This window comes from Anabrus simplex, chromosome 2 (assembly GCF_040414725.1).
Source record: "Anabrus simplex isolate iqAnaSimp1 chromosome 2, ASM4041472v1, whole genome shotgun sequence".
NCBI classification, from domain to species: domain Eukaryota; kingdom Metazoa; phylum Arthropoda; class Insecta; order Orthoptera; family Tettigoniidae; genus Anabrus; species Anabrus simplex.
This window is the reverse complement of record NC_090266.1, coordinates 169,118,814-169,141,120: the sequence shown is the minus strand read 5'-3', so window position 1 is coordinate 169,141,120 and position 22,307 is coordinate 169,118,814. Positions and strand designations below refer to the sequence as shown.

Genomic DNA, 22,307 nt, shown 5'->3' with positions numbered 1-22,307 from the left:
GTAAATAATCTCTTCAGTTGTTTTTAAGTAAGTAGGCAACAAATACCGTATCCTACGTATTTGTTATTCGTAATACGCACTTCGTATTTTGAAGAATATATCCAAAGCAATAAACAAAACAAACCCCATGGTGCTACAGCTCTGATTGGCCTTGGCCTGCCAAGCGACCTCTACTCAGCCCGAAGGCTTGCAGATTACGAAGTGACTCATGGTCTGTGCGGCAAACCCTTTTGGCCGTATTTCGTGGCTTTCTAAATCCGGGTCGTCGTCTCAGCGTCCTCAATTGCTCCTCAGTTGTGACCATGTAGGCTGTGTGGACCCATCAGATCCAGATAAAATTTCTGGCCTGGCTGGGAATCAAACCTGGGGCCTCCGGGTGAAAAGCATGCTATCCCTAGACTAACGAGCCCGCCCAAAGCAATAAAGATATAGAGTACAGGGTTAGTTAATAATAATATTATTTGCTTTACGTCCCACTAACTACTTTGCCGGTTTTCGGAGACCCCGAGGTGCCAGAATTTAGTCCCACAGGAGTTCTTTTAAGTGCCAGTAAATATACCAACACGAGGCTGACGTATTTGAGGACCTTCAAATACCACCGGACTGAGCCAGGATCGAACCTGCCAAGTTGGGATCAGAAGACCAGCGCCTCAACCGCCTGAGCCACTCAGCCCGGCCCAGGATTAGTTAGGCCGGCTCGTTGGCTGAATGGTCAGGATACTTAACTTCGGTTCAGAGGGTTCAGAGTTCGATTCCCGGCCGGGTCGGGAATTTTAATCCCTTCTGATTTATTCTTCTGGCTCGGGGCTGGGTGTTTGTGTCTGTCCCAACACTCTATTCTTCATATTCAGCCAACAAACCATACTACGAACCACCACAGACACGCGCAATAATGATTACATCTCTCCCTATAGGGTTGGCGTCAGAAAGGGCATCTGGCCGTAAAACCGGGGCCAAATCAAATTATGTGACCCCACTGATGTGGGAAAAGCAGTGGAAGAAGAAGAAGTACAGGGTTAGTTGGTAAGAAGGACCCCTCAAATATTTCCAGAACCGCTAAAAATATCGACATTTTTATTTCTTATGCTTCAGTGGTATAATTTGGCTTGCAAAACCAGTTAACCGGACAATGTCAATACATTAGAGACGGGAAGAAAATGCCACGTGGAAATGGTACGAAATTTCAAAAATTTGTCAAGTCAGACGATAAAATAGAAAACACAGAAAGCATTTAAATTCACTTATTGTGTTCGGACTCCCTTGCTCCATATCACTTCTTACGGACATCTACAGACCAACTCATCCTACTTCGAGGACAGGAAAACACAGTCCATCAATCAATATTGATCTGCATTTAGGGCAGTCGCCCAGGTGGCAGATTCCATATCTGTTGTTTCCCTAGACTTTTCCTAAATGATTTCAAAGAAATTGGAAATTTATTGAACATCTCCTTTGGTAAGTTATTCCAATCCCTAACTCCCCTTCCTATAAATTAATATTTGCCCCAGTTTGTCCTCTTGAATTCCAACTTTATCTTCATATTGTGATCTTTCCTACTTTTATAAACACCACTCAAACTTATTCGTCTACTAATGTCATTCCACGCCATTTCTCCGCTGACAGCTCGGAACATACCAATTAGTCGAGCAGCTCTTATTTTTTCTCTCAATTCTTCCCTGCCCAAACTTTGCAAATATTTTTGTAACGCTACCCTTTTGTCGGAAATCACCCAGAACAAATCGAGCTGCTTTTCTTTGGATTTTTTCCAGTTCTTGAATCAGGTAATCCTGCTGAGGGTCCCATACACTGGAACCATACTCTAGTTGGGGTCTTACCAGAGACCTATATGCCCTCTCCTTTACATCCTTACTACAACCCCTAAATACTATCATAACCATGTGCAGAGATCTGTACCCTTTATTTACAATCCCATTTATGTGATTACGCCAATGAAGATGTTTCCTTATATTAACACCTAGATACTTACAATGATCCCCAAAAGGAACTTTCACCCTGTGAACGCAGTAATTAAAACTGAGAGGACTTTTCCTATTTGTGAAACTCACAGCCTGACTTTTAAGCCCGTTTATCAACATACCATTGCCTGCAGTCCATCTCACAACATTTTCGAGGTCACGTTGCAGTTGCTCACAATCTTGTAACTTATTTATCACTCTATAGAGAATAACATCATCCGCAAAAAGCCTTACCTCCGATTCCACTCCTTTACTTATATCATTTATATATATAAGAAAACATAAAGGTCCGATAATACTGCCTTGAGGAATTCCCCTCTTAATTATTACAGGGTCCGATAAAGCTTCACCTACTCTAATTCTCTGAGATCTATTTTCTAGAAATATAGCAACCCATTCAGTTACTCTTTTGTCTAGTCCAATTGCACTCATTTTTGCCAGTAGTCTCCCATGATCCACCCTATCAAATGCTTTAGACAGGTCAATCGCGATACAGTCCATTTGATCTCCAGAATCCAAGATATCTGCTATATCTTGCTGAAATCCTACAAGTTGAGCTTCAGTGGAATAACCTTTAATAAAACCGAATTGCCTTCTATCGAACCAGTTATTAATTTCACAAACATGTCTAATATAATCAGAAAGAATGCCTTCCCAAAGCTTACATACAATGCATGTCAAACTTACTGGCCTGTAATTTTCAGCTTTATGTCTATCACTTTATACACAGGGGCTACAATAGCAACTCTCCATTCATCTGGTATAGCTCCTCCGAACAAACAATAATCAAATAAGTACTTCAGATGTGGTACTATATCCCAACCCATGGTCTTCAGTATATCTCCAGAAATCTGATCAATTCCAACCGCTTTTCTAGTTTTCAACTTTTGTATCTTATTGTAAATGTCATTTTGATCATATGTAAATGTTATTACTTCTTTGGCCTTAGTCTCCTCCTCTATCTCGACATTATCCTTGCAACCAACAATCTTTCCGTACTGCTGACTGAATACTTCTGCCTTTTGAAGATCCTCACAAACACACTCCCTTTGTTCATTAATTATTCCTGGAATGTCCTTCTTGGAACCAGTTTCTGCCTTAAAATACCTACGCATACCCTTCCATTTTTCACGAAAATTTGTATGACTGCTAATTATGCTTGCCATCATGTTATCCTTAGCTGCCTTCTTTGCTAGATTCAATTTTCTAGTAAGTTCCTTCAGTTTCTCCTTACCTCCACAGCCATTTCTAACTCTATTTCTTTCCAGTCTGCACCTCCTTCGTAGTCTCTTTATTTCTCTATTATAATAAGGTGGGTCTTTACCATTCCTTACCACCCTTAAAGGTACAAACCTGTTTTCGCATTCCTCAACAATTTCTTTAAACCCATCCCAGAGTCTGTTTACATTTTTATTTACCGTTTTCCACCGATCATAGTTACGTTTTAGAAACTGCCTCATACCTGCTTTATCAGTATATGGTACTGCCTAATAGTCCTACTTTTAAGACCTTCCTTTCTATCACATTTATTTTTAACTACGACAAAAACAGCTTCATGATCACTAATACCATCTATTACTTCAGTTTCCCTTTAGAGCTCATCTGGTTTTATCAGCACCACATCCAGGATATTTTTCCCCCTGGTTGGTTCCATCACTTTCTGAATCAGCTGTCCTTCCCATATTAACTTATTTGCCATTTGTTGGTCATCCTTCCTGTCGTCCGCATTTCCTTCCCAATTGACATCTGGCAAATTCAGATCTCCCGCTACGATCAAATTTCTTTCCATGTCGTTTCTCACATAGCTGACTATCCTATCAAATAATTCCGAATCCGCGTCAGTGCTACCCTTTCCCGATCTGTACACTCTAGTTTTGTTGACAGCGTTAAAAGTTAAAAGCGCCACAAAATATCTAGTTCGTATGTACAATATTAGCTACTAATGGACAATTCTTGTCCATAGGAGAACATTATAAATGTACCGTTTGGAGAGGGACAGTAATTTGCCTCTGAATAAGAAGATGAACTGTGAAAACCAAGTCGTCGCCATAGGCCAAATTGCTTACTGCATTGTCAACCAACAGAAATCCTCCCAGTTATTTTATACCTATCAATAATGATCCATGTATATTATGAACAATAAAGATGAATGACTTCAGCCTTGTCTAACCCCTGTAACTACTCTGAACTAAGAACTCATTTTATCATCCATTTTCACTGCGGCCTGAGTGTCAACATGAACACCTTTGATTGTCACTATTAACCTACTGTACCTCTAATCCCATAATTTCTCAGTACGGCTAACACCTTTTCCCTCGGTATTCTGCCATACGCCTTCTCTAGATCCACGAAACATAAACATAACGACCATTACTATCGTAGCACTTTTTCGGTTACTTGACGCATACTGAAAGTCTGGTCCTGACAGCCCTTCGACGCTCTGAAACTACGCTGGTTTTCATTCAACTCACTCGCTACGATTAACCGCACCTTGCTTTCCAGAATTCTTTTGAAAACCTTTCCTGGTATTCTGATCAATGAAATACCTCTGTAGTTTTCTAATTTCTTTTTCCTTGCTTATTGATATGTACAATTATACCGCTTTCCTCCAAAGAGGAAGTACCTTACATTTCTTGCTTATCCTACTATTTTTTAAAGACATTCCATCCTTGCCTTTCCACTATAGTTCACAATTTCAGATCTAATTTCATCTGCCTTATGGCAGTGTATTTTGTTTACAATCCTCTCCACTTCATTGGATGTAATAACACCACCATAGTTGAAATTTAGTTTTAAAAAACCACAGCCTGTTTCCAGTCATTTGACCGGGTCAGGAATGAAATAAATGAACGGAGCCCCCATCTAGAGGCGAGGATAGGAATTGTGCCGGCTGCCGAAGCCTGTCGCACTCCTCTGGGGCAATGATTAATGAATGACAGATGAAATGAAATGATATTGGAGAGTGTTGCCGGAATGGATTATGACAGGGAAAACCGGAGTATCCGGAGAGAAACCTGCCCCACCTCCGCTTTGTCCATCACAAATCTCACATGGAGTGACTGGGATTTGAACCACGGAACCCAGCGGTGAGAGGCCGGCGCGCTGCCGCCTGAGCCACGGAGGCTCTTTGAAATTTAGTTTAAATTAATTTAATTAGTGAAGAAATGAAATGGCGTATGGCTTTTAGTGCCGGGAGTTTCCGAGGACAAGTTCGGCTCGCCAGGTGCAGGTCTTTTTTTCGACGCCCGTAATTGAATTAGTTTAAGTTTAATTTAAACATAGTATATTATAATCTGCTCCCCACGATCTCCATCGTCTGCGACTTCAACAGAAAGATTTAATTTTGCTTAAAAATACTTTCAAATTGTTTCTCCCATCTGTTCAGTGATGCCCTGCATTTACAAGGAGTTCATCTTTGTTACAGTCCAGAAAGTTTACCTTGCCACGTGACGAAGTCTTTCAAGTTATTACCGAAATCTTCTCATAGTTTCTTCTTGTACTCTACAATTATTTGTTTCGCTCTGTTTCTTTCATCTAGGTACTATTACCTATCTACGCCAGTTCTTGTTTGGAGCCATTTTATATGCCTTTTCTTACATTCATACTTTGCCCTGACTTCTTTATTCCACCAAAATGTTTGCTTTTCCCCGTCTTTGCACACAGATTTTCCTAGGCATTCCTTTGCCATTTCTACTTAGCAACCCTGTAGGCCACCTATTATATTTCTATACCTGAACCTTCTGACACTATTTTTTTTAAACTTTTCACCGATGATATCCGTGTATTTACGTCTCATTTCCTCATCCTGGAAATTATCTACCCCTCTCCGTCTACGGACACTCTAGAGATTACACTTTCTCTATCCTAGGATCAGTGATACTTAGTTCACAGCAGACCAGATGGTGGTGTGTATCATCGAAAAACCCTTGGAGTATCCGTACATTCCTAACATATTTCATGAGTTTGAAGTCAGTTATGATATAGGCTAGTCTTTTATGGACCTGGCCCCTACCATCCCACGTGAAGCGATGAATAGCCGTGTGTATGAAGAATTAAATACCGAGTTCGATAGCTGCTGTTGCTTAAGTGCGGCCAGTATTCAGTATTCGGCAGATAGTGGGTTCGAACCCCCACTGACGGCAGCCCTGAAGAAGGTTATCCATGGTTTCCCATTTTCACACCAGGCAAATGCTTGAGCTGTACCTTAATTAAGGCCACGGCTTCTTCCTCTCCACTCCTAGCCCTTTCTTGACCCATCGTCACGTAAGACCCATCTGTGTCAATGCGACGTGAAGCAACTTGTAAACAAACGAAGAAGAAAATCGCAACTGGTTATACCACACTAGCACAGAAGTCCAGTAAACGCTTCCCGTTTCTTTTAGCTTCCATAGCTTCCCCATATTTACACATTACCTTCTCATATCCTGCATTTTCTGTCTCCAATTCTTGCATTGAAATTGCCATTAATACTATCCTATGCTTGCTGTTGACCCTGACTACAACATCACTCAGTGTTTCATAAAACTTATCCACTGCCTACTATAGACCTCGTGCGAATGGCGAAATTTTACCTGCTGGCGCTCCTAGCGGCAACTCGCTCAGAACATTCATGTGACGACTGTGTGTAGTGGCTTGTGCGGGAGAATCAAGTGTGACAGTGAAGGAAGCCATTTAAAGCTGAACTGTCGTCGTCCATAGAGATTTGTGTGGACTTTAGAATATTCGTTGGGATAAGTCATATTTCAGTAATCACATATTCCAGGTGAAAGAACGATTGGGAGAAGAAATTAGCATTAATCAAACGCCTTATGCAGTTAAACTTACAGTAATAGTTACCTTTCTTTTTGCACCATAAGTCATATGTATATACAGACTATTAATTTCAAACATAACTTTAATATACAGTACACATTTTCCGTGTCCATTGCCGTTGTAAATTATTTTTTTCATTAATTAATGCTAGTCTTGTTTTAACATTTAACAGATCGATTGCAAGCCTTGCATTTATATTAATACAGAAAGATTCTTCGAAGATTTCCTTTCTGCAACAATGGGAAAAACCGAAAAATGTTGCCGCAGAATATTTAGGAGAAATGTTCAAGGACAGATTAAGTAAGCGGCTAGTTTGTAGCGTACTGGAAAGTGAGGGATTTGAATCATTCAGCAAAACTGAACTATATGATAAAATTAAATTTATAGGCTGCTTTTACAAGAATTTTGAAGGCCGAGTGTGAAGGTGAATCCTTAATTATCTCCAATTCGACTGTTGAAGCTACCGTGGATGATGCTGTAGAACAGAGCGAAACAAGACTTTTACTTCAGTGTCTACAGCAATTAGACCTTCAAAACGTTAATAAACTGTTTAGATGCTATGGAATAAATTACTTGTCAAGTGGCAAGATATCAATAGTGCCAAACAATTATTATGAATGCACGTTGCAAAGTGACGTCCTGAATTTTTATTATGACAACGTAAAAGTCACAAAATCGTAGACGTATGCTATTGCGATTGCGACTAGGGCTCAGTCTAAAAATCCTGCGTGGTTCGATCAAAGAAAATTACACATATCTGCCAGCCAGAGTGTTCACAAGATCATGACACTGCAGAGTGGAGATTTTAATAAACTGGCAACTCAGCTTCTTCTTTCTGAGGACATAAACAGTCCTGCAGTGAGATATGGCAGAGATAATGAGCAGAAGGCACTTCAGGAGTTCTGTTTATCGTCCCAATGTTGCGTGTCACAGCTGGGTTTGTTAATAAACGAAGAGCAACCCTAGTAGCCTGGATGGGATAGTGCTAGGTCAGGACTGATCCTTTCTTTTGGAGATTAAGTTCCCTTACTCGTGTTGGGAAAAGCCCGTGATTGATGAGAACATGTGTAACGTTCCAAATTTGTATACTGACATTGATGGCGATATCAAGTTAAGGAAACTCACGTATATTACACCCAGGTACAGGCATCATTGTATATTTTGAACCTCAACTCCAGTGACTTTTTGTATATTCTCCAAAGAAAAGTGTGAAAGTGGGTGTCTCCAGAAAAGAAGAATTCCTTTCAAATATTATTCTCACGGCACGGAGGTTTTATTTCGAACATTACCTTCCACTAATTTTCAAGCGTTATGCATAGTGTTACATTGTTACCATACTCAAGCATAGATTTTACCACTATTCAGACATTTCAAACATGATATAATTTCTACTTGAGTTAGAAGTAAAAAAAAAAAAAAATAGTGAACTAAATCGATGTAATCATGTGCAATTCAATAATTATATAATCATGTTTAAGTTTAGGCCTTTACCTAAAATATACTAGTCGTCTGTTTAACTGATCGGAGGACTGAAGTTCACTAAGACACCTACGAGACGAACAATTTTGTCTAAAAGAGTTAGGTACCAAATGTGTGCTTATTGTTTGGGAATACGAAGAATTTCGTTCCAGGAGGACAATTTGTATAGGAATAGTTACATCCAACCACAGACCAATTTGTTCTACTCTTTGTAGAACTTTCTTCCATCTCGAATTTGATTTCATATCTTAACAAACGCAGCCTGATAATCGCGTTGCTTCACTTCACTGACGAGAGCAAGTCACATGAACTATTCGAGCAACTTGTCGCCAGAGCGCAGCAACATCCATGCGCACGAGGTCTATAGTAAACACACCGAGGCAATTCTCGTCCTAATTACTAAAACCCCTGAACCTATTTATATCATTCGCTCAGTTACATGTACAACAGAAACTATTATTTATTTATATATTGACTTTAGCAGTGGCGAAGTTAGGGCTCGTGGCCCTCTCTTACACTTAACCACATAATTGATTTACAGATAATACATATACTGTATAAAAGAAATGTACTATTCTATCATAATATCAAAGATAAACTAAAAATTACAGATTTGGACAACATATAATGAAGAAAGAAAGCAGAGTTCAACAAATAAAATAGAATAAAATTCGGAGCGTATAGGTAATGAGAAAGAGACAAAGTCATAATGAAAAGGTAAGATCCAAACTGAAAAAATAAGCAATACATAACGAGAACACAATAAGTAATAAAGTAAATGGAAATATAAGTATGGCAATAAAAGTGATCTATGTACATGAGTAAGAAGCTAAATATTATGTACATTACACTATAATAATAATAATAATAATAATAATAATAATAATAATAATAATAATAATAATAATAATAATAATAATAATAATAATAATAATCACAACCTATCATACGTCATCTTACACACGAAACTATGTTGCGAGCTATCGTTTATCCAATGGCCAATTCCACCCCACACACTGCCCCTCGCCTTGTTAACTCCTGTTAAGAACACCTTGTGATCTCTGAGTTCTCCTTTTGATCTCCGCTTACCCGAACCTCATTAACTCCTAACATATCCAAACGCATCCTATTTGCTGAGAGCCAACCAGTTCCACATTTTTATTCCGTAAGCTCCATTAATATCGATAGCACCCCATCAAATTACGTTTTGTTTGCCAAGTTGTTTCCAAGGAGTCCTAGCCTGTCAAATACACTGACTGACAGAGGAAATGCAACACCAAGGAGGAGTGGTTCGAAAGGGATGAAAGTTGGGGAAAAACAGAGTCGGCACGGACGAATAATTGATGTTTATTTCAAACCGATATGCAGGTTACACAATGCGCACGGCATCGACTCAGTAGGATGTAGGACCACCGCGAGCGGCGATGCACGCAGAAACACGTCGAGGTACAGAGTCAATAAGAGTGCGGATGGTGTCCTGAGGGATGGTTCTCCATTCTCTGTCAACCATTTGCCACAGTTGGTCGTCCGTACGAGGCTGGGGCAGAGTTTGCAAACGGCTTCCAATGAGATCCCACACGTGTTCGATTGGTGAGAGATCCGGAGAGTACGCTGGCCACGGAAGCATCTGTACACCTCGTAGAGCCTGTTGGGAGATGCGAGCAGTGTGTGGGCGGGCATTATCCTGCTGAAACAGAGCATTGGGCAGCCCCTGAAGGTACGGGAGTGCCACCGGCCGCAGCACATGCTGCACGTAGCGGTGGGCATTTAACGTGCCTTGAATACGCACTAGAGGTGACGTGGAATCATACGCAACAGCGCCCCAAACCATGATGCCGCGTTGTGTAGCGGTAGGGCGCTCCACAGTTACTGCCGGATTTGACCTTTCTCCACGCCGACGCCACACTCGTCTGCGGTGACTATCACTGACAGAACAGAAGCGTGACTCATCGGAGAACACGACGTTCCGCCATTCCCTCATCCAAGTCGCTCTAGCCCGGCACCATGCCAGGCGTGCACGTCTATGCTGTGGAGTCAATGGTAGTCTTCTGAGCGGACGCCGGGAGTGCAGGCCTCCTTCAACCAATCGACGGGAAATTGTTCTGGTCGATATTGGAACAGCCAGGGTATCTTGCACATGCTGAAGAATGGCGGTTGACGTGGCGTGCGGGGCTGCCACCGCTTGGCGGCGGATGCGCCGATCCTCGCGTGCTGACGTCACTCGGGCTGCGCCTGGACCCCTCGCACGTGCCACATGTCCCTGCGCCAACCATCTTCGCCACAGGCGCTGCACCGTGGACACATCCCTATGGGTATCGGCTGCGATTTGACGAAGCGACCAACCTGCCCTTCTCAGCCCGATCACCATACCCCTCGTAAAGTCGTCTGTCTGCTGGAAATGCCTCCGTTGACGGCGGCCTGGCATTCTTAGCTATACACGTGTCCTGTGGCACACGGCAACACGTTCTACAATGACTGTCGGCTGAGAAATCACGGTACGAAGTGGGCCATTCGCCAACGCCGTGTCCCATTTATCGTTCGCTACGTGCGCAGCACAGCGGCGCATTTCACATCATGAGCATACCTCAGTGACGTCAGTCTACCCTGCAATTGGCATAAAGTTCTGACCACTCCTTCTTGGTGTTGCATTTGCTCTGTCAGTCAGTGTAGAAGTACGGCTCCGTTGCTCCCATAGGTCCGAGGCCTACCTAAAACATTCTGAGCGTAGAAGTAGGGTGCTAGCCTTACTAATAAACAGTCCAAGTGAGTTTTCTACTTTAACCGTTTATGGATCACCGTTGGATTGAGTAATCCTAGCCTCCTGAGCACAAAAAGGGCCGCTAATGAGAATATGTCGAAGATAATCTCTCATAATCCATACTAACTGATACCTCACTCTCAGGACCACTTAATAGGCTACTCAGTCGCTGTCCATGGTTCACGTGGTAGGACGTAGCTACAGTAACTCACACCATGAATAATACAATATAATACAAAACTGCACTGCATATTTATATAGTACCCATACTATTATAGAAACTTAATAAGACAGTTATGGTGGGAAGGGCAGCATGCTTTGCTCGTTAATTCATAGTTTATTATATTAATTAAAATTTGAATAGCGTGGGAATGCCTTTATGACAGTATACTGGCCTTTGGTGATAGGCACGCCAATGACGCAATGAAATTCGCTGCCTTGAGTTAACAGATTGATAAAATAAAGACTTCTCAAATATTTGCAGTCCAGAGTTTCGTCATTGCCAGCAATATTCTGTTTAAATTTTGAAGTCTTGTGAAAATTGTGTGCAGTTAATTTAATGTTCCTCGATCGTTTGTCTGGATGTTCATACTAATATTTTTAAGCTGCGTTTCTTAATGTAATTTCCTATTTTGGCTTTCAGAATCTTTGAGAAGATGGTTGTGTATTGTGACACGTTCATAAACCTCATCCCCCTGTCGTTTGTGTTGGGCTTCTATGTGGCGTACGTCGCTGCCCGGTGGTGGCAGCAGTATATGGCTATTCCCTGGCCAGACAAGTAGGCGTCAGCATGTGGTGTGCAGTGAAGTGTGTAGCGTGCTGTGCAGTGTGATGGTGTGAAACAATGACACTCAAGCATGGCAGATGTAATCCGTTAGAGGGAGAAATGAGCTTCTCTTTTCCCACCAATTTGCTTTGATTGTATTTGTGTTACCCGATTTAGCAGTTCCAACATAAATTGTTTGAGCAACAACCCTTTACTCCATTTTTAAGAACTTTGCACATTACTATGCAGAGACCACATCAAGTTGAACTTTTGCTGAACTGTTCTTCAAATAAACCTCTAAGTTTAGATTAGAATACCAGATTTTTCTATGAGCATGAAGAACACAGGACCACTTCATCACTGGATAAACCAAATTAATACACATAGACCTGAAGTCGATGTAACGCAATCATATGATGATCAGGTAAGTCTACTATAGTCGGATTTCGATCTGAGTGTTGAATCGAAATTTAGTATTGTCGGTTCATTAATTTTCATATTGCAAATTACGAAGTTGTAGTATTTGGTGCATTTATTTATGGGATTGGAGAGCTGGACGTGTCATCAGTCACTTACTTTCCAGCGACACAAAATACTACTCGTATGAGTAAAACCGTTTCTTAATTTAAAGTAATTTTGTACTATGTGAGTTTGAAAACAAATGAAGTGGAGTACTTTCTGTTAAGTATAATTTCTACATATATTAAATTAGGTAGGATGGCGGTGGACACTTGAGGATTAAACACAAATATGCGGCTTTAAGTCTTTGGAGTATGGAGAGGCCTTTGCCTTTTGTAATCCACATTGTATCAGTGTAAATTATTTTAAAATCGCCTGCTTTCCGTGATGTCATCTTCTGTGTAATTTTACAAAAGCAAATAAGAAAAATATATTTCATGTTCGACACACTTGTATGCTTTCCGGGAGAAATATTTCGAGCTTCGTATTCCAAGGCCTCTTTAACAAACTCAGGAGGTGAATTTTCACAAGTGAAATCCTATTTCTAATCCAATGGGCTTATAAGATTCAAACAGGAGATAAATATTTAATTGCTGAACAATATACGAAATACACTCATGTCCATAAAAAAAGAACACATTGAAAGACTAGAGATAGGAAGTTCATATTCACAGGACATGTTCACTAGTATGTTCTGCAGAAACGATCAGCAGTTAAGTCATCTAGGTTCAGTATGTGTCCTGTTGCCTAGTAGGCACTGGGTCTCCATAGGCACTGATAACTTGTTCCATGCGTGATGGCATCGACGCGTATAAGGAGCGAATGGCATCCTGGGGTATAGCCATCCGCGCTGCATTCACCTGGTTCCACAGTTCTTTTTTGATGGTTGACATTGGGTCACAGCGCCGCACCCGACGTTTCACCATATCCCACACATTTTCGATTGGCGACAAGTTTGGTGATCGGGCGGGCCAAGGCAACAGTCTGACATCCTGTGACAACAAGAAGGCACGTGATCGTGCAGCAACATGTGATCGCGCATTATCCTGCTGAAATATGGCGTCTGGGGTGTCGTACAAAAAGGGTATGGCTACGGGTCGCAAGATGTCATTCATGTAGGTCAAATTGAGCACAGTGCCCTGGACACGCACCAACTGTGATTTGTGGTTGTACCCAATGGCACCCCAACCATAAGGCCTTGAGTTGGCGCTGTATGTCTTGTGCGAATTCAGTCAATGTGATGCCTCTCCCCCTGTCCGCGGCGAACCAAAATGCGGCCAACGTTTTCAAACAAACAGTACCTGGATTCGTCCGAAAACACTATCTGCTGCCATTCTTGTCCCCAGTGACGTCGTTCCATACGCCATTGCAGTCTAGCATATTTATGCATATTAGTCAAAGGTAGGTGGAGAAGTGGACGACGCGCCGGTAACCCAGACCGTAATAAACGGCGACGTACTGTCACTCCTGATAGTGTACGATGCGTTACACTGTTCCACTGTTGCGCCAGAGCCGAGGAGGACGCAGATCTGTCCCTCAATGCCATTCGGATGAGGTGTCGATCTTCTCGGGGGGGGGGGGGTCTGGGTGGTGCGACCAGACCCATATCGTCGTGTTCTACGGCCTTCTGTGAACCATTCTGTACAGACCCGTTGCACAGCCGAAACACTTCGTCCCACACGAGCAGCAATTTCCCGGATGGATGCATCACGTTCTCTCATGCCAATAATGCACCCTCTTTCAAATTCACTCATTTGACGATACGGTTCTCGCATACGTCTGTGCGGCATTCTGCACGTCTGCTCAAGTCACACTGATCCATTACCTTCGGTTTATAGTGACAACGAGAGCCGCAGGCACATTTTACCAGTCGGTGTTGGTGCGCCGAGAAATCGAACCTGAGGGCCGACATGGTTCAAATGCTAAACATTTCTTCAAAACATACTAATGCACATGTCCTGTGAATATGAACTTCCTCTCTCTTGTCTTTCAGGGTGTTCTGGTTTTTAAGAGCATGAGTGTACAAACTACTACGAAGCTCTGTGCGAGTTAAACAGAAACAGTTACGCTTAACACATCACTACTGTAACTACATAAACTGAGGAGTGTTGCTGCGAAGTGCATTATGTCCACTGGACGAAATTTATAGGACACACAAAAAACTGTTTACAGACAAACCAGGCAAGTAGTCACGAAGCGGTGAAACGTGTAGTCGTTCTGCATTATGCATGCACTAGAAACCTTTGAAAATTAATTTATATCAGTAATCGAATTAAAAGCCGACCCCGCGGTGTAGTAGGGGTAGCGTATGTGCTTCTAACCCAGAGGCCCCGGGTTCGATTCCCGGCCAGGCCAGGGACTTTTACCTGAGCGTATGTGATTACAATTGAGGAGCTGTCTGATGGCGAGATGGCGGCCCCGGTCTAGAAATCCAAGAATAACAGCCAGGAGGATTGATCGTGCTGACCACACGGCACCTCATAATTGGCAGGCCTTCGGGCTGAGCAGCGGTCGCTTGGTAGGCTATTGCCTCTCGGGGCTGTTCCACCATGGTGTTTCGTTTATTTTGGTTGGTTTTAATCAGTAAAAAGCACCTCGGACGTAATACGATACGATCCACACACTATAGTAATGGGACTTTTCACAATTAAGTTACTTTGAATTACTTGAATTATGGAAATTTTTTGAAACTATTGCTTTTGCAAGAAATATAGATAAATGCGTGTGTAAAATGAGAGTTTGTCGTGTTTGGTAATGCCCGCTACACTGAGATCCTGTTTCATTATCATACCATAACAGAGCTCACTTTGTCCATTTTTGCTGTAAACGAATGGCGCCTACTTTGTAGAATATCCAACATAACAATACAACGAACTTCCTCTGTATCCAACGTAACAAAATATGTCCGTGTAAACAACATAGTTTGCTCCGGCAATTTTGATGGACAAAATACGATTTGAAATGACAGTCACTTAGAAAACTTATTGGCAATTGGAAAATATATTCTTTGTCGCAGTTTGCTTTCGCAACATGAAAGAGCACATGGAAAACTACACCAAACTGTATCAAACTCAGTTTTGTCCATGGGTGAATCTATGACGGTTTGAGACGATACTGCTGAATTTATTGTATGTGCCAAAAGTCATGGGATAGTAGCCTGTAACATATTAAGTGGCGCCAGTACTTGTGACAGCTGTACTGCTTCACTCGATGGGTGTTAGTTTGTCAGTCAGGTTGAGCCAGTTATTGGTTGGAGTTTGAACTGGGTCCAAGTAAAATATGATATCCTATTTTCGAAGTTGTGTGCATTTCGAGCATTTCTCTATCCGTGGTGTCATTCGTGAACCAAGAAACTAGGACTTCATCGCAGGTGTTAACATCCACAGTAGACAGCACTATGGCTGATCAATAGCTTCCGACAATAATTGTCCAAATTAACGAGCAAGCTACACGAAATCACACCCTCATTCAGCACAGGTCAATGCAGCATTCACTCTTCCATACAGTTTCTATTAACACCCTAAACGGACACAGCGCCTGACCTTGGCTTGTGATCTCTAAGCGGATCGTGTGCGACTGGCAGCATGAGGTGTGATCCAAGGGGTCAAAGCTGGTTCATTTCAAAACTTAGGATTTCTAGACGCTAATGAAATCTTCAAGATTGTAACAATTATAAATCCTTGGTTTAGGCTCATAGACTGGTTTGAGAGAGATGTAGACCGTGTTGGGAAATGGACCCCAGTCATCAACAAGGCATCATGCTAGCTGACGATGGTGTAGTTTATGGTAATTAGACATGGGCTGAGTCTATTGTTTCTTCTAAGCAGTTCACTGACCGGTGATCACAACTTTACACTCCTTCAGAACTATTTGAAGTCCTCCACTAACTTCATATACCATCACAACAACAGTCTGCTTTAGTAGAAAATCGCCCCCCTCATCGGACGCAAGTTGCCTAGCATTGCTTCGATCAATTAACCTGTAGTGTGGCCACCACCTTCACCTGACACGAACCTAATGGAATGTTTGTGAGGCATAGCGGAGTGGTCCAGAATTTACACGTACAACAGCTAGGGAGCCATGAGCCACCTTCCATACAACATGGCTTGTATATGAACAAGGCATTTCCGCTCACTTCATGTACTGTAGTTGCAGGTCGCCTGAGCAGAGGGTACCCTACACGACACTAGGTACCTACCCTATGATTCTTAGCACTTGGATGTGGTTCTTCTCTTTGTTTCTATTTACTTATGTGATTAATGTGAACACTGAAATAAAAAACGCATTTCACGTAAATCAAGTATTACCGAAACGAGGTTGGTTTAAATAATTATACGCTTAGATATAAATTATTTGAATTTCAACTATGTTTACTTACCAGGAATATGCATAAGTCTTTTCCGGTTTCACTAAGGGATGGCGCCAGCGAACAGTACACAGCGTATGAATTTGGCACATACGTCTGTTTGTTCGTCTGTCATCAACCTACCAACACACACAAATTGAGTCCGCATCGTTCAGTGATCATGTCGACGTTTGTGCCTGAAATAGAACACTTGCGCCACGCATTGCTTTTCTTACTTAATCAAAAGAAAAGTCATCATTTGCTGGTAGAAACGTATGGTGAACACGCTCAACATGTGAGACATGGTTTCGACAATTTCAATGTGAAAGACAGTGCGCGCTCTGGACACAAACTCAACAGCAATTTTCACAAACAGTAAATGTGTCACCAGAAACAATCAGCAAACGTTTACGAGCAATGAGGAAGATCAATAAACTCGATAAACTGGTCCCACACGATTTGAATGAACGGCAAATGTTAAATCGCAAAGTCACTTGTGAAATGCTGCTGCAACGCCACGAAAGAAAATCATTTCTGTACCGAATTGTGACGGGTGACGAAAAATGGATTTATTTTGAAAACCCGCAGCGGAGAAGATCGTGGCTGTCGCCTGACGAAGCCGGTCCTTCAACACCAAGGCCAGATCGCTTCGGCAAGAAGACCATGCTTTGTGTCTGGTGGGACCAGAGCGGTATGGTGTATTATGAACCCTTGAACCCTGGCGAAACCGTTAATGCACAACACTATCGCCAATAAATGATTAATTTAAGTCACGCATTGATCGAAGGACGACCGGAATGGGCAAGAAGACATGGCAGAGTGATTTTGTTACACGACAATGCGCCGTCTCACACAACAAAACCAGTGAAAGACACCTTAAAATCGTTTGAATGGGGCAGCCTTCCGCACCCGCCGTACTCACCCGACCTGGCGCCATCTGACTATCACCTCTTAGCATCAATGGGGCACGCGCTCGCAGAGCAGTACTTCAGCAATTTCGAGGAAGTTGGAAAATGGCTCGACGAATGGTTTTCCGCAAAAGACAACCATTTTTTTGGCACGGTATGCATAACTTACCTGAAAGATGGGCGAAGTGTATAAAAGCCGATGGCCAATATTTTGAATAATCAAAAACTGAATTTCCCTTGAAAATTACACAAAATTACCACAAAACCCGGCAAAAACTTAAGCATACACCTGGCAATTTGTTACATAGCCTATCAGATGTATTCTCGAATTCAAAGTATTTACAAAACCACTAAGGAATATACGGTGCCCGGGAGTCAGCTAAGCATATACAATGTATTTCAAAAATTAAAAGAAGTTGTCCCCTGCATCCTCTCAGCTCCTCCTTATTACTGTTCGCCACAACCATTTTTTTCTACATTATGTTGTATAATTTTCTGAAAGTATACAAACTAGATTAATTGAAAAAGTAAAATATAATGTAAGCTAGGGAAATTGCCCTAGAATCAAATCTAACAGGTCATATACCAGTCGTTAAACCTTCATTCGAGAAATATTCTTCCCAATTTGCAAACCGTTATCCGTATCCGAAGAGGAGGTATCAACTTGAACGTGTTGGTATGGCCTAAGTGCATCTCTACAAAACGTGAGATAAACAAAATATCAGGGACATCTGGGACATCAATATAAATGTCTCATAATGTTTTCAAAGTTTAAAATTAAATATGGCAATTGTCATGGCATTGGTTCGTAGTGTCGGTTATAATCATGGTTCATGGTGTGGGTTACTGTAGTCACGTCCGATTTCGTGAACAATGGGCAACGGCTGAGTGGCCTATTAAATGGTCCTGAGAGCCGGGATACCAGTTGTTATGGAATGGGAGTGGGCATCTTGGATATAGTTTGAGTCACGGCCCTCCTTGTGCTCAGGCGGCTAGGGCTATACAATCCACCGGTGATCCCTAACCCGTTAGAGGAGAGGTCCTCACTGGGACTGTATGTAAGTAAGGGTAGCATCCTGCTTCACAGAAATTTCACCGAGCACGCTCAGAATGTTTAAAGCAAACTTCGGACGTATGGGAGTAAAGGAGTCCCCGCCCATTTGACAGGCGAAAGACTCCTTGAAAACAACTTGGTAAACAAAATGGAATTCGATGGGGAGCTATCAGTATTAATGGGGCTTATGGAGTATGGAAGTAGAACTGGTAGTGTAAACAAAAATGATTCATCCGGATGTTTTAGCAGTTAATGATATTCGGGTAAGGGGATAAACGAGGAAGAGGTACGAGATTATAAAGTGTACTTGACTGGCATCAAAAGCGGAATGGCAGGGTGTGGGATAGGACTGTTCATCAGTAATACTATACCACGCAACATAGTTTCTGTTAAAAATAAGCGAATGATGTGGGTAGATTTGGCAGTTGGAGGAATTAGGACGAGAATTGTCTCAGTATATTTACCATGTGAGGGTGCAGATGAGGATAAATTTGACAAGTCTTATGAAGCATTGAGTGGCATCAATGCGAGAGTTGGAAATAGAACCGAAGGATACGAAAGGATGATTTTTAAATGGTGGGAAGATGTGGAAGCTACTAGGAATGAGAAGCGTTTACTGGACATCTGTGCTAGTATGTGTTTCGCAGTTAGGAGTACATTCTTGAAGCATAAGGCTATTCACCGCTGCACATGCGAGGGTCGGGGCACCAGAGCCATACAAAGTAATAGACTATATCTTAACCGACTACGAAATCAGGAAATCTGTTAGGAATGTGCGGGTTTTCCGGGGATTTTTCGATGATACGGATCACTATCTGATCTAATGAACTAAATATATTTAGGCCTAGAATAGAGAAAGTGAAATAGGTCTGCAAACGAATAAGGGTAGAAAATCTCCTGGATGAGGAAATTAGACTGAACTACAATCATATGATCAGTGAAAAGTTCCAAACAATGAACAGTAAGCAGGTTCAGGAGGTACTGAAAGAGAATGGGTGGCGTTTACTGGACTTCTGTGCTAGTATGGTTTCGCAGTTAGGAGTACATTCTTGAAGCATAAGGCTATTAGAGTTAGGAATACATTCTTGAAGCATAAGGCTATTCACCGCTGCACACGGGAGGGTAGGGGCACCAGATCCATAATAGACTACATCTTAACCGCCTATGAATTCAGGAAATCTGTTAGGAATGTGCAGGTTTTCCGGGGATTTTTCGATGATACGGACCGCAATATGATCTAGTGAACTAAGTATCTTCAGGCCTAAGATAGAATAAGGGTAGAAAATCTCCAGGACGAAGAAATTAGAAAACAGCAATGGAATGGCTAGGAACAGCTGTGTGTCAAGATGGGAAAAATCGAAAATCTTGGGGGAATGATGAAGTCAGAGCAGCTTGTAAACGTAAAAAGAAGGCGTATCAGAAATGGCTCCAAACAAAGGACTGATACAGACGGGGAATTGTACGTAGAGGAAAGAAAAAAGCGAAACAAATAGTTGTTTAATCAAAGTAGAAGTCGTGGGAAGGTTTGTGTAATAACCTGGACAGGCTAGGTCAAACAGCAGGGAAGCCTTTCTGGAAAATAAGAAAGAATCTTAGGAAGGGAGGGGGAAAAGGAAATTAATAGCTTTCTGGGTAAATCAGGCGAACTAGCAATAGATCCCAGGGAATCACTGGGCACGTGGAAAGAATATTTTGAAAATTTTCTCAACGTAAAAGGAAATCTTCCTGGTACTGTTGCGAACAACCAAGCTCATGGGAAGGAAGACAATGATGTTGGTGAAATTAATCTTGAGGAAATGGAAAGGATGGTAAATAAACTCCATTGTCATAAAGCAGCAGGGACAGATGACATTAGAATTGAAATTGTGAAGTATATTGGGATGGCAGGGATGAAATGGCTTCACAGGTTAATAAGATTAGCATAGATTCGTAGTAAGTTACCTTCTGATTGGACAAAATCAGTAATTGAACCTATCTACAAGCAAGGGAAGGAAGGAGGCATCTCATTGATCAGTATACCAGGGAAGGTGTTCACTGGGATTTTAGAAGGGAGGGTGCTATCAGTGGTTGAGAATAAGTTGGATGAAAACCAGTGTGGTTTCAGACTACAGAAGGGCTGTCAGGATCAAATTTTCAGTATAGGCCAGGTAAATGAAATATAACCTACTCAGAGAGGAATATACAATTATGTTTGTTTCGTAGATTTAGAGAGGGCATATGACAGAGTAGCGAGGGAAAATATGTTCGCAGTACTGGGAGACTGTGGAATTGAGGGTAGATTATTAAAATCAATGGAAGGCATTTATGCTGACGATTGGGCTGCAGTGGGAATTGATATTAGAATGAGTTCTTGGTACAAGGTACTTACATGGGTTAGGCAAGGTTGTACTCTTTCATCTTTATTGTTCATAGTTGATATGGATAATCTGCTGAGAGGTATTAATTATCAGGGAGGGATTCAGTTAAGTGAAGTTGTAGTAATTAGCATTTGCTGACGACTTAGTCTTATTGGCAGATTGTACCGAAAGCCTGCAGTCTAATATCTTGAAACTTGAAAATAGGTACAATGAGTATGGTATGGAAATTATCCATTCCAAGACTAAACTGGTATCAGTAGGTAAGAAGTCTAAGAGAACTGAATGTCAGATTGGGGATACAAAGCTGGAACAGGTAGATAATTTCAAGTATTTAGGATGTACGTTCTCCCAGGATGGTAGTATAGTAAGTGAGATTGAACCAAGGTGCTGTAAAGCTAATGCAGTGAGCTCGCAATTGCGATTAACACTATTCTGTAAGAAGGAAGTCAGCTCCCAGACGAAACTATCTTTAACTCGGTCTGTTTTCAGACCAACTTTGCTTTACGGGAGTGAAAACTGGGTGGACTCCGGATATCTTGTTCATAAGTTCGAAGTAACAGATACGTAAGTAGCGAGAATAATAAAGCTGGTACAAACAGATGGGAACAGAGACAGGAGGGTTCTCGGAATGAGAAGATAAAAAATAAGTTAGGAATGAACTCGACGGATGAAGTTCTACGCATAGACTGGCTTCGATGGTGGGGTCATGTAAGGCGAATTGAGGAAGAAAGTTGCCTAGAAGAATAATGGACTCCGTTATGGAGGTTACTAAATGTAGAGGTAGACCAAGACGACGATGGTTAGACTCGCTTTCTAACGATTTATAAATGAGAGACATAGAACTAAACAAGGCCGCAGAAATAGTTACAAATACAGGATTGTAGCGGTGGTTAGTAAATTCACAGAGGCTTGCAGACTGAACGCTGAACGGCGTTACAGCCTAAAATGATTATGTATGTGTGTATGTATACAGGGTGAACAAAAAATGCCGCACTTGGAGGTCGGCATGCGATTCATCACCCCATTGCAAGACAAAAGTTTATGTAGCCAAATCGGATCAGGTGCTGTTGGAAAACAAGTCGAAAACGAGAAGCTGGCAACACTGTCACATCCTGCAGCGCATCGGAATGTAATAGAGGAATGTGCATCATCCCGCTCTATCGCACCCGCCGTCGCAGCTCACTGAGTAGACTGCTGGGTTATCAAACCCACAGGCACCACGGTGCTACGGCACGAATCTACGTGAGGTTGTTTTCTTTTCTTTTGTGTATGTGACGTCATGTCCCTAGTTCCCGTCGTGTAACAGCGTTTGTATGCATGATATCCTGTTGTCACATGACAATAGTCGAACACATGACAGTGTGATCCATTCAACTGAATGCATGAGTCGACT

General features: G+C 41.9%; 1 protein-coding gene across 6 annotated transcripts in view; it reads left to right on the top strand.

Moving 5' to 3' along the window:
* The window catches only part of LOC136863966 (uncharacterized), a 458,924-nt gene that overhangs the window by 213,546 nt on the left and 223,071 nt on the right, over window positions 1–22,307 (top strand). For 4 of the 6 annotated variants that reach the window (XM_067140427.2, XM_067140426.2, XM_067140430.2 and 1 more), the window contains exon 2: window positions 11,669–11,803. In XM_067140427.2, the coding sequence (XP_066996528.2) occupies window positions 11,669–11,803 (135 nt within the window). Of the gene's footprint in view, window positions 1–11,668; window positions 11,804–11,854; window positions 12,216–22,307 lie in introns of those variants that run through there. The other 2 variants (XM_067140431.2, XM_068226118.1) reach the window with 2 other exon arrangements.